Raw genomic sequence first — 13,758 nt, forward strand, 5'->3', positions numbered from 1 at the left:
AAGGTAAAACAGGTATCATGAAACCTGACAATCAGAGGTCATACTAAGGGTTATTTGAATTAGTAGCGGACGGATGAAATTTCAAAAAGGTGAAGACTCAAAACGGCATGTAAAAGATGAGAGGGAGGAGGTCATATGAAAGGTGAAGGGTCACTGCCGTCACACATTTGCAGCTCCAGGTGTGAGGTGATGCCGGAGAAGCGATCCTGCAGTGGCAACAGATAGCCTAAAGGTACTCCCTGAGCCACCGGGCCCATGTAACGGTAAGGACGGATGTTGAAGATCTTCACACAGTGCTCTGGATAAGACAGATAGAAAAAATGTTTTGCAATGCCCTGTTATCTTCTGCTTGAACATGTTGAAACTATTTTACCTCAAGTTTCCTTCAACAATTTAACATTTATGACACTTTTGTACTAGAAAGAGATGGTGCTAATTCCAACTGTGACTCAGTTCAGCTCATTGACACAACTATGAATATTTTTGACTAATTTGAAAGTCAGTCAGGTTTTTCTTATTACTTTACCTACACAGGGTCATTTTGTGAAGAATGACTTGAAAGCACATCCCAATAGAAAGCTGTTTCTACACAACAGGGGAATTGATGTGTGAAATAGGGATTAATAGCTCAATAATTAGAAATGATAGTGATAATTGCACTTTTGGAGGGATGTTCTTAATGTAATTCATCAATTGGGGAAGTTGTATTATGATATGTGTTAGTTAAATGTTTAAACCTATTCCTTGTATTGTCTTGCAAAATTTGTGGTATTTTACAATGCATATCTTTAAAGGCCGTTTTCTCAGAATTCGTTTTTGTTTCTCACACTCTGAGCAAGAAATCTCCCCTTCAGTAGCACATATGTACATACACCACACTTTCCAGTTTCTTTGATATATACATATATTAAACTTATATGGTTTTGTCCATATATCATTCAAAGCCTAATTTAGAGAAGATTTTATTGACTGTCCTAAAAACATGACATATTCGATATGATCATAGCTTATTTTCAGAATTCCTAAATTGTACACAATTTGTTCAAATGTATATCACACCTGTGTCTCTGAAAATGTCGTTAAGCCATCCACGAAATATGAAATGTGTAGAAAGCTGGAATTTATTTGCTCATTTATAATTTGGAATGGATCAACGTAGGCTCAGGTCTCACCATCTCCCTCTCACCATTCTTTAGACAAAAACAAGCAAGCTGCCAACTTAGAAACAAACAACCTAAAAGTAGGCTAGTCTACAACACAACACCATCATTAAGAGCTACAAGGCCCTAATGATCACCGTCTCAGCGTTAATGTCATGGCGAGGTAATGCGTCTCTGTGATGTCTAATCATGTCTGTGTTTTACCGTGAGATGAAAGGAGCTGACCGTACATGTGTTCTGATAATGCAGTTCAATCAGTGGTGGAGGCAGGATGAGGACTAATGATGTTTACTCATCACTCCTGTGCCTTATCAGCTCAGGATGCCCTCAAAATACACACACTCACGAATACGCGCGCACAAACGTACTGAACACTGTAGAAGCATGTATTTGCTCCTCTGCCAGGCTCCACTGGCACAAACACACAAACGCTGATGCACTGCTTTGTTCTGTAATGACGCCTTAGTGGGGGTCATTACTCATAGACAGCCTTTGATGGGGTTTCGCATGCAGCTGGGTCCTGGTGTTAGAGGCAACTAAGAGTTCAATGGAGCCCCCCCCTCTCCAACACCTTGACTAATCCCTCTAAATCACTCCTTCTTTTCATCCACACCGAACACCTACGCAATAATAACCTTACACCACCTTTGCCCTAGCCAAGGCCCCATACACTATAGATTACAGGAATTCCCTTGCAGGGGTAACAATACGAGATTACAGTGGCTTAATAAACTCTGCTTTTTCATTAGCGTTTCTGTCGGAGCAAATATCAGTATACATTCAGGATGTGATGTCTAGAGAAATGAGCTGATCTGCACAGCGATTATTAGCCACACTAGCTACGTGGCACTAGGGATGGCAACGTCAGTCAGTCGGTTGGTTGGTCCACCACTTTGACAAAATAAAAATTCAACATCTATTGGATGAATTTATATTCATATTTATATTTCATAATATGCTTATTGCCCAGGGGAGGACTCCAAATGACCTTGGTGGAGTCCCTGGTTTTTCCTCTAGCTTTTTTATTATAATTTAAAATGGTGAATAATGATCTCCAGAAGTCCTCCTTACCATCATTGAGAAATTTGATACCATCATACTGAATCCCAGCCGGCTCTTTCCGACTCACTGGACCCATCAGAGAGCCCGAGAATGGGGCATTGACAATGCCATAGTCATCACACACCAGGTCCACTGCTTTATGTAGGCCATTATCTCTGCTATGGGAGTGACAGAAAAGATTGGAATTACGCAGAAATATGTCAAAAGGCCTGTTTCAATTTGTCATATTTCAGGGAGACAAATTCTAATGTCTCTCTATGGATGAAGTTAGTCCATGTCTGAAATAGTCTGCTCAGCACTCCATCCAGAGAAAGCTGGACTCATCATTTATATAACTTTGGTCCGTCTTGTGCCTTAGTTAATACGCATATTTAGTTGTGAATGAGATGACATCACCCCTTACTAAAGTTATGATACTTAATCCTTGATACTTAATGATGTGGAGCTGTCGTCATGTCAACCACATAACCAGGTTGATGTCAAGACATGTTAGAAGCCACATAGTGAACAGTTTAAGTGAACATGTGACACCAGAAATGCAGAATTACAAACTCATCTGTACTTGGAAGCTCTAGTGTTGCAGCTTGGGTAATCTTTTGAGGTTGAACAATCAGATCAGGAAGAATCACCTGTTGGAGTTGAAAGCTCCACAGCCGTGCCCGTCACATGCCCTCACTCTGTTGTTGGGGTGACCATCACACAGGACACTCCAGGCTGAAACTACAGCGGCAAGTAATATGTTTGTTAAATACATCTCTTCCCAAAATACACCATATTTATAGGTTGCTGCATTTCATTCGAAAACGGCAACATAAAAATTGAATAAAAAAAAGTAACATCTGCTGAGTCACCTTACAGTCTATGTGAAATAAGGCCAATTGCAGCAGAAAGACACTATTCAAATGTAATTTATTCATGTCTCTTATATCAGCGTTGTGCCAGACACTGATACGGCTTCACAACCAATATAACACATTTTTTCGTGACTATCTTTTGAACATTAGTGTGTTTATTTGACTGCCTGTGAAAGAAGCATCCCATTTCTCACCTAGAGTTATTGCCTTTGTCATATATTCATGTATGTGCTGATATGTGTTTGCATTCATTTGTGGCTGAGTCACTATACCTGGCATACAACATTGCCTCGTTTTGTCCCCTGAACACTTGTCTTTCAGGTATCGGCCTTGGCAGATGTATCGGTTAGCTTGGCAGAGGCCTCCCAGTCTGCTGCAGCTGATGTCACTCTTTGGTCTCATGGTGACTCTCTTACTTCCTGTCATTTTAACCTTCCTCCTTGTAGCCACCGCATTAGGTCTCCCATCATTTGCCGTTGTGGAATTTCCCTTCACCTTGACGCTGCTGCCAGCGTTCTTGTCACGGCTTTGGACTTTTTCACCTTTTTTCTTTTCATGCTCAAAAGCACAACTTAACAGGACATCTTCAGGAAAGATGAGGGGAGAGTTAAAGAGGGAAGATTAAAGACGAGTATTTGGCTTGAAACAACTTTCTGGGCGTAAGTACATTACATTACTCAAGTTTTGTGAGCTTGATATTTGGCATTACCTTCAATTTTTTTCCTTTTTGCATTATTATTATTAAAAAATGTTCTCACTGATGAGATAATGCCCCATAAATACTCAAAATAGAGTATGCCAAACATTTATCACAGATAATCTGAGATATAGATCTAAGTGATGTTACTGTCTGTACTCAAATTATCAATTTACACCCAGTAGTTAATTTGCTTAAATTTTGTATCGCATCATACAGAGATATTAAGCCTAACCACTTTAATATAATGGTGTCGACAAAATAATGGAAAGCATAATGTGATACAATTCACAGACCACAGACTGCAGCCCCTAAAATGATAATACAGTTGAATCAACACCTCTCTAAAATAGTGAACATTATAACCTTCATGAAGGTTGGACTTATAACTGCCGGCAACTGAGTGTATGTATCTATTATACACACATTTATCTTCAATTTTATCATTTATATTCATTACAAGTAAATTTAGATAGTGAGAGTATTTAGGAGGGTTTGAGTAAGTGGATTCATTTAAGGGCTCAAAAAACAATCACAAGAAATTCATATGATAAAAAAGAAAGAAAACTAAATTACTATTCACAAAAACATCCTCATGCTGAAGCCAATTTGACACAATTCTGCTGATAGCTTTAAAATGCAATGAAACCCTGTAATATAATAAAAAAAAGCTGAAAAACAAATTGTCTAGACTTGAACAACAGATGGATTTAATGATTTCCCAGATTATTTATATTAAATGCCTTTGTCAGAATTGGTTATTCAGAATTGTTTTCATTTTAAAATAGTCCCTTGGCTCACCTCCTTGGCACACTTGTTGAGAACTGTGTTACTGCTCCATATAGACGGACAGAGTCATAGTTCAGTTATTCATATGCGTTTTCAAACGGACAGAATACTAATTATCCAGCCAAGACATGAGTCTTTGATCTTCATTAACTCTATTAACCTCAGAGGCACAGAATATATTTCAATCACGCTGCCCTGGCACACGAACACATGCTGGGCTCAGTGATTGAAAGAAGCTGCTTATCACTTGAAGGCCTGAATGACTGGGAGAAAAGTCGGGCAGTATATCTGGCCGTGGCATAGAGAAGCAATTTTCCTGAGCATGTGAACTAAAATTAGAAAAAGGACAGAATTTTGCGACAAAGATATAAGAGTGCCTGTTGCCTTAGCAATAGTATGTGGGAGTAGGGTTTTTACTGGTGTTTTGCTACATGGTTGTTAGTGCATTGCTAGGTTGTTGCCACATTATGGGGCTGCTTGAGTGCTATGTATTTTATCTCTGTTTCGGTTGGTTTTTTAGGATGTCCTGATTTTGCTTTATGGGGACTTTGATGTTCTGATTGTTCGGCAGGGTTTGGCTAAATGGTTGCTAGGGTGTTTGTGGTGGTTGTTAGGGCATTCGGAGGGAAATCCACTGAGTTGAAAACCATTTTTCTCCAACCAAGGTGCACTTTAAAACCTAACTTCTTCCTCTGTCTCCCTTTTTGGTCCTGAAACCCTCTAAACCAGACTGTCTTGGTGTCTGTTTTCATAATATGTTAACTGCACCAGACATAGCCAAGACCACATCTGATATTCTTTATGCTATTGTGTGTATAGTTAGTGTGCTTGCCTCGCAACACACTACACTATTATGACATATCTTTAATCGCGTTGTTTGCTGTGGCTAGCCAGAGCAAACAAAGTAACTATAGATTTAGCAAAATTCACAAAGTGTCATAATTACTTTTGAACATTTTCTTTAAAGTGTCTGTCTGAGCTTTCTGAGATTTCTTTATGTCTTTTCAGACAAAGTTGAATAAAAAGGAGTGGGTGAGCACTGTTTGACAGGCAGTGGAAAATAACCTGCTGACTGCGGAAGCTGCATTGTTTCATACTTTTACTTTGATGGCAACATATGCTGGCTGTGGGTAGGTTATTACAGAGAAACATAAATAGAGTTAACCTTTAAAGTAAGGGGATATTCAGTCAGAGAGTACCAACAGAGACATAGATCATTCTCAGTTCTAATTGGCTGGCTTGTGTCCATTAACTCCACTTTACATACAGATTTTTGGGTTCCTCTCACTGAGCTGCAGAGTGACAGTTGTGTCCATTGTGTGGCATGAATCATTTTTACATCTGCAACAAGTTTGCCGACTCATTTCCATGTCTCTTAACAGTCCCTCGGAGTCAGAGTGTGCCTTAAGCCTCGCAGTAAGATGCAATTATGTAATGTCGCATTAAGCATTCAATCGTGCCTTAAATGTCTCATCCACTTGTGCCAACACACAGTCACTTCAGCGATAGGCCCGAGAACCCCCCAAGGTTTGTGTCTACAGGAGTTTACAGTCTCCTAATAGGGCTCGGTTCATGATAATATCCAGGGGCAGGCAGAAATTTATACAGTATTTATTGTTTCTGTAATAGGAATCTTATTAGTGAACTCTGGAATGGCAAATTACTGTCTGTGATTGTGAGTCCACACATGCATGTCTGTCCCCGTGCATGTGCCTCTGTTTTTGTGTTAATACACTTACTTTCCATAAATACTCCAGGCACACTGTATATGTTATGATGCATATTAAAACTTGTATGGTTGACATTTTGCATACAGTAAACAACTTACAGCACACTAGCAGAGCTGCAATGAGACAGCCCCTCAACTGCATTCTCATCATCAGATCAGACTTCAAATATCTGCAGAATAACAAAAAAACAACAACAACCCAGTAAGCTTTTTCCATCTGTGCATCTAAGTGTCATCATATAGGTGTCATTCTCATATGAAACAGTAAGCTAATATGCATATTAAGGTCATTTATACATGCACATTTCACCCCGAGATTTGAATCGTTGACGTATTCTTGCACACTAACTCACTCTATACAGTAGTAAATCTGTCTCAAATGTTGAGTTCCAAACAGAAGCAGATCGATTACACATTTCTGACTGAATGCTGCTCAGATTTTCTGCTGAGAGTAAATGGAATTATAAGCACTATAAGACTTACGGAGAAGTTGTGATGTGGCGTCCGTGCAGTGGGTGGAAACACAAAGCAGGGACTGTTGGAGAACCAGCCTGCTGTGGAAGCTGCAGTCCCTGGACCACGGGATGTTCCCCCACTGTCAATATTGGTACTGGCCTTTCAAACACACACCCATTTACTTGCTTGAAAGGGCTCACTTTGTTGACTTTTTGTTGCTATACTGAAAGTTAAACAGAGTTAGTAAGCGGCCTCTGACGAAAAGCTGCAGAGAGTAAGGCTGGAACAAATGTCCATCTGAAATGAGTTCTGACCAACTGAGCAACAGCATAGACAAACTCATTTCATCTCTTTTTTCTTTACATCGCAATGTTTTGCACATTACAAAATGAATAAGCATGCACTATCACAGTGAGAATTATTCACAAGAATCACTCGGTGATGCAATAATGTGATGTTTATGATATTATAAGGGAAGTATACTTTTTTATTATAATGTTAACCTTGGTGGGGCATGTTATTACAGTTTCTCAAGCCACTTTGTTTCTCAGAAATGATGTTTATGTAGTACCTATTTGATTTCCCAATAACATTGGTGGGCAATGTAATTACTGCCTGGATTATGTTCACATGCATGTCAGGCAGTTGACTACAATGTCAATTGCTATAAAAGCTGCAATGAATAATTATATTACCATTATTTGTGCCAGTCCAGAAATAGAGAATCAGTTTTTCATAATTTCATGGCACCCTTCCATATAAACCCATTAGTATGTGCAGCGCAGTCATCAGGCGGAGGACCGTTGTGTCAAGTCTCACCGCTGTGTGCCCTCACGCTGTCAACTCCGGCTTCTCCCCCTCAACTAGACAAAAAAAGTCATTATTCTCCATGCATGAGCCTGGCATCTATTATGAGATAATTAGCTTTAAGGCCTCACACAATACGATGGAAGTCAATCAATGGTATAAATTTCATCCCCTCCCAGTGGAGGAGTGCAAAGCAGGTACATGGATGAATGCAATAAAGCATGTAGGTGTAGGGTATTTAAGAGTCTGCTTTGTGCAGTTTGTATGGGGTGAAAGCCGAAGACGGCTAATCAGATTTCTTCAAGGTTATGCGGATGCTAATCCAGTTCAAAGCTTGAGGGAACGGCAATCCTTCTGCTTTGCTATGTGTGGTAAAACAATGTTGGAGCCGGTCGAAACTGTCTTTGTTTTAGAAATGCTGCAATATTTACTTTCAATATAGCTTGCAACAAACTAGTCTTAAATTAGTCTTATCAGGAATAAAATGTTACCATAGGTACATGGAATTAAAAAGCAAAAATGAAGGGTTGCTCGATTTTTGTTTGCATATTCAAATTTCTTGTCATCAGTATGTTCAAGTGTAGCTCACTTTATTGATGTATGGTAGTGCGGATGAGGTCACTGTAGGATTGAAATGCTTTTATTCTAATTCAGAGCCTGGTTAGGAGGCTCTCTCTGAATTACAATGCACTGAGTGTAGGGGAATGGGCTCAATAGTGGCCGATGGAGACTTGAGCCTTTTTGCAGCCAGACAGCTTTTGATAATCAAATATCTGGGCAAAGGATTACACTGATGGACCGTATGGCTTGGAATCTAAAAAAGGAGGGAGGGAATTAGGGAACGAGGAAAACCAATAAAAGACAAAGAATAGGGGAGGAATTAATGCTGAACTGAGAGTGAGTGAGTGAGTGAGTGAGTGAGTGAGTGAGTGAGTGAGTGAGTGAGTGAGTGAGTGAGTGAGTGAGTGAGTGAGTGAGTGAGTGAGTGAGTGAGTGAAGGAAGGGGGTGAGGTAGCGAGAAAATAGGCCGGATAAGAAAACAAAGATGAAGAAAGACAGACAGCCAGCCAGGCAGACAGACAGAAGAGGAGGAGGAAAAAAAAAAAAGCAGTAGAAGCTACAGCGAGCTTTCCTGCATCCTAAACACCTTCCGCTCCGGCGGAGGAAAAGGCTTGTGTTGACTCCTTGAGTACCCTTTGATAAACATGGCTACTTATATAGAAACACGCGCCACATTCTTCAAACTCCTGGGAGGATAGGACTGACATTTCACTCCGCCGGCTTCTCTGTCAGTTAGTTCTGGCATTTCAAGGAGACGGGTGGTGTAGGGATGCCACAAGTGTTTCCTAGCAACAGTTCGCTGCAACCCCCACCCCCACCCCCACACCCAAACTCCCTCCTTCCCCGAGATACGAGTTGCAGCAATGCACCACTTGTCTCAGACCTGAAATACATTCTAATTCTCCTGACTCTCCCTCCCTTTCTCCGCCAGGCCTGCATCAAATGACATTCAGGCCCCTGTCATCTGTAAAGGAAAAGCACACAGCGAAGCTTTCCACTGTGAAGGTTGAAGGCACTGCAGCTGAGAACCGTTGGAGAGAACGCAGTGATATTTCATCCTTTTTACAAGCTGAGCGGTTACAGGGTATGAGCCAGACTATTTACTCTTTCTTTTCATTTTTTAAAGCGAGTCTTTCTGCCGCTCAGGTGAAAAGGAACACCTCACAAAAACAGGCTCGTGAAAAGACTCTGTATTGTGTGTCGATGGATCGGATCTGCTCAGTGGATCTAAATCAGCTCTTCTCAGCCGTGTCGTTCCCACTTGGCTCTGTCGATTTGTAAACACATTGGTGGGGTTTGGGGGAGCAGGTGTTTAGCCGGCCCGAGCAGGCAAACAGAGCGCCATAGGGCAGGGGATGAACTCTGCGACGCTGGTGGCAGCAGACAGGGGGCACCAAAGTCTGAATAATTTGCTCCACTAAAAGCATTTCCATGTCTGCCAAGGGAGGGCTTTCAAAGGGCGTTAGTGGATGGACGGAAGTCTGGTCACACGTCTCTGTCTCCCTAAGCGTGCAGGGAGCAAAACAACATCATTTAGGCAGAGCATATCCCTTTAAGATATACAAATGTCAATCCATGTCCTTCATCTCTCTGGTGAATTCCCATGAACGTACAGTACAAGTTAAAAGCCGACCTGAGCAACAAGCAGAGAGACAACAAAGAAGAATGTGACTGGAATCTTAAGGCACATCAGCCTCAAAGGCATGAAAGAGACCAGTTGAAAAGTTATTCCAGAGCACTGAGTCCGATATTATCTAATGGATTTCACACAGTTTGAGATCCACTACACGAGCACAGTTCCCACGTACAAACACAGCATGAAAAGTACAGAGAGAAAGTTATATGATTTGAAAATTGTCTTCATCTATTATCCTATAATTGTTTTATTTTCTGTAATTAAAGTTGGTATTAGGACATTTATTTTTAGCAAATAAGTGTAACTGTAAAGATCCACACAACTGGCTTCATTTGACACTTTAACCTGTAACATTTCCTTCATGTTGCTTCATAACCTTCGTCCTGAGAGAATTAAAAGAGCCCAAGACTCAGCAAATACAGGAGGAGAGAAAATATGACAAAGGAATACGAGCAAAGGAGAGCTTAAATTTCAAGGACCAAAGCCTTTGAACTGTGCAGGAGTGAACAGCGGTGAATGTGATAGGCCAAGACAATGAATGTCACGCATGTCACGGGCGATCGTGTACGGATCAAAGCGTGGTTTCATGACTGATGGATCAGCGCGGAGGAGAGTGAGAATATCAAACACTGCAGGGAGGCTGGCTAAATCACACCCTTCGCTTTGATGAGGAATAAGGCAGAGGTAGGCAGCAGAAGGCGAGGTGGAGCAGGGGAATAAATGAATTAAGAGAGCGAAGCCACTTCTGAAAAAAACATGGCAGTCAGCCTTGTCACCCTCACTTGTGTCTGATCCCAGCTTGGGGGCAAAGGAAGAGAGACGAAGGCCTTTTTTTATTTTATACTGCCACTTTCTTAGAAGAAAGAGTTTGATTTAGGTCCACTCCTTTCATGGAGCCTTTTTATAAGTGTCAAACTTAGCCATGCAGGAACATGAACCACAACATTTCTCACACATTTCAGCCACAAGAGTGCAGAATGATGTCATGGATTTATCTGCAGAAGGTGAAATGAGACCAAGGTATTCTGTTCGGCATGAAGCTCATCCAGAGTGTTAAATATGGCAAAGCGCAGACACAGCAGGCGCTTGATCGATTAGCCTGCAGTGTGAGGTTGCATTGATGAGTGAACCACAGAGATGCCCCCCCCATTTTCACATCAGAGATTGTTGTTGCACACTCACATAGGAGAAACAGACCTGTCTGTAAGTCAGGAGAATACATGAGAAGTAAGTTCAAAAAGTCTCTCTGTCCTATCTAACTCTTGCTCCCATCCAAGCAACATCTCATTTAAAGTCTGTTCATTAGGAAGTACCCAATTACACCAGCATTATCTATAATTACAGTGTTTTTACATCACGCTTCCAAGATAAAACTCCTTCAATGCAGCTTCAATGTATAATTAGCCTTCGTAAGAACCTACTACGCACATAATGAGAGCGAAATTGATACTAATACACCTGTCTACCAAGAAAAGAAAAAAGTAGTATCTACAACGACACAAAATAAACCTTTTCACAGGGATGATTATTGTTTAACTGAATACTAATTTGATCCCCTGCTGGGATAATACTCTGCTGAATAGGGAGGTGTGGGAGCAAAAGAGAGCATCCATGTCATGTTTTGGTTTAATAAAAACAGCCATTGAAAGAAGTTGCCTAGATATTTTCATTGTATGGACAGACAAGGCTCGACACTGTCTTGGGGCCCCCGAATAATTGAAGGGGGTTCCAAGGAATGACTGATTTGACTCCACAGTATTCAGTATTGGCAGCTTGAGCTAAATAGCCTTCATAAAGCCTCTCCTACAATGATGCAAACCTGCAAACATCCACAAAAGGGCCCTGTTTCGCTTTAGTCCATCTGTCCACTGTGAGTTTCTATTGGTTTTGAATGAGAAATTCTTATCCTGACATGAAAAATAAGGAGGTCTCTCTACAGCTGTCACAAAAGCAAAGTGGAAGAGGTGAAGAAAACAAAAACAGGATACTGCTGAGGATTGAGCAGCAACTGAGCAGTAACATGAGGATGGAAAGTTGGCAGGTTTCTTACTTTAACTATGAGACATTTACAACTTGGTACTAGCTTGCTCTAGTAATCTTTTAATAACATTAACAGTTTGCTAATTAAGCTAGATAACTAGTATGTATTCTGTTACAGATACATAAGATATATCAGGCTTTGCCTTTACACAGGAAGCACTTGCTAGTAGGATTTATTCATTGTTGGTTTTGGTGTTTTCATAGGATTTGTTGTTAAAAGGAAAAGTACTGAGACACAGAGGTTTTATCTCCAGCAATATATTATGCCACGCTGCATAAGTAAATTGAATAATAAGTTTGGGAAACCAGCTTGTGCTGTCAAACCTATTTAAATCCATTTTTTGTTTTTAAATGAATGGACATTAATAAATCATTATACTAACTTATTCATTTTAGTTATAAATAGCTATAAAGGGGGGAAACCCAGAGCTGTGTTGATGTTATATAGTTTATATAACTCTGGGCTTTACCTGTTTTGTTACAAGTTCAGGAGTTCCTATTCAGACCCTGATCACCTTTGAAGACAGAGAGACATATTTTTACATGATCACCTGTCTATTACTTGACTCGGCAGTTGGCCGTATTCCTCATTTCAGGAAAACATGGGGGGTGAAAATGACATCTGCTTCCTCTGTGTTGTTTTCATCACTTCAGATGCTCAGGATTTTGTTCGGCCAGAAGAGGGCAGTAATAATCCACCAGAGGAAGCCAACGAGACATGGAGGAGGCACATTGCACCGGCAGGATTCTCATAGGTTAATTACATAGCACTCTCATGCCAGGGAATGTGATCATTCAAAGAGCATCTAACTGGATAGAAGCACAGAGAGAGAGATGCAGAGAGAGATAAGAAGAGAAATTGTGTGAGAGGGAAGGCAAGTAGAGAAAAAAGGAGAGATCTTTTGCTTTGCTTGCTAATAATTGTGTCACTGTGTTTGCTTGCTAATAATCAGCACACATCATCTCATCGTGTCATTACAGTGTTCACTGACTCTTTTTCTATCGCTGTCTGCATAATGACAGGTGGGATAGTTAAAGCAGAATATGATCACTGATCTTAAGAATATAACTTACTCTTCAATATGTGTTGACATACACACACGTACACACACACACACACACACACACACACACACACACACACACACACACACACACACACACACACACACACACACACACACACACACACACACACACACACACATCAAAGACTTATCTAAAATGGTTATTCATGGTACAGCACTAGAGGAGGTTGAGGATTCGGTGCCTTGCTCATGGGGACAGCAGCAGTGACTGTGTGTGACTTAAAGCCATTCTCCAACCAGCTGGTTCAACTTTTTTTTTTATGATGAAGTTATTTTTAAATACAAAAATAAAATACTGGAATGGATGCCGATCATAAGAATTGAGATTTTCATGGCGTTGACTCGAAGATAATGTCCAAGAAATAAAAGAATGCAAATATTTCTAATTCACCATATTTCAAGTATTTGTGCAAAACTGTCAGTTACTAGTTTAAAGGATGTGTTCACATTGTTTTCCACGTTTTAACTTTTGGTGGTAGGAGAAGGCTTTTGTCTGAGGCTGGCCTTACTCTCAAGGTGCTGGAAGCAGCTGGTGAGAGGGAAGTTAACTGGATGGAAAAGGGAATGACAGTTAGTGATCATTAGCTGAGCGGGTCATTGAGAGGAGTGGTACTTTCAAGGTTGCTTGATTAGATAAAATGAACTAATTGAATTTGAGCTCAACTGCAGGACTGAATATGCCGAGACTGACACGGGCTATTGACGTCAATCAGTTGTGTATGGATGGATCCATCGTTTTTTAAGTTCAAGTTCTTCAACGGCTGTAGTTGCAGCTCATAAGTGATTTTAATTTGCACTACCATGCAGTTTATGGCTATTTACATAATATGTTCATATTGCCTCCAGGCAGGTGTAATTCATCAATGCTTTTTGAAGGAG

General features: G+C 40.6%; 1 protein-coding gene across 1 annotated transcript; it reads right to left on the reverse strand.

Moving 5' to 3' along the window:
• Positions 1 to 131: 131 nt before the first annotated feature.
• Positions 132 to 3,478, reverse strand: LOC129113868 (myeloid protein 1-like). The gene is made up of 3 exons (XM_054626351.1): positions 3,366 to 3,478; positions 2,232 to 2,380; positions 132 to 298 (listed from the first exon to the last, which is right to left on the reverse strand). The coding sequence occupies exons 1-3, from the start codon at positions 3,476 to 3,478 to the stop codon at positions 132 to 134; spliced, it is 429 nt and encodes a 142-aa protein (XP_054482326.1).
• Positions 3,479 to 13,758: the final 10,280 nt, after the last annotated feature.

This window comes from Anoplopoma fimbria, chromosome 24 (assembly GCF_027596085.1).
Source record: "Anoplopoma fimbria isolate UVic2021 breed Golden Eagle Sablefish chromosome 24, Afim_UVic_2022, whole genome shotgun sequence".
Classification (NCBI taxonomy): domain Eukaryota; kingdom Metazoa; phylum Chordata; class Actinopteri; order Perciformes; family Anoplopomatidae; genus Anoplopoma; species Anoplopoma fimbria.

Coding starts and splice junctions, on each gene's coding strand:
- LOC129113868 (XM_054626351.1), bottom strand. CDS start 3,478: ATGAGACCAAAGAGTGACATCAGCTGCAGCAGACTGGGAGGCCTCTGC. Junction 2,381..3,365: donor TGTTCAGGGGACAAAACGAG/GCAATGTTGTAT, acceptor TCACTCCCATAG/CAGAGATAATGGCCTACATA. Junction 299..2,231: donor TATCAAATTTCTCAATGATG/GTAAGGAGGACT, acceptor TGTCTTATCCAG/AGCACTGTGTGAAGATCTTC.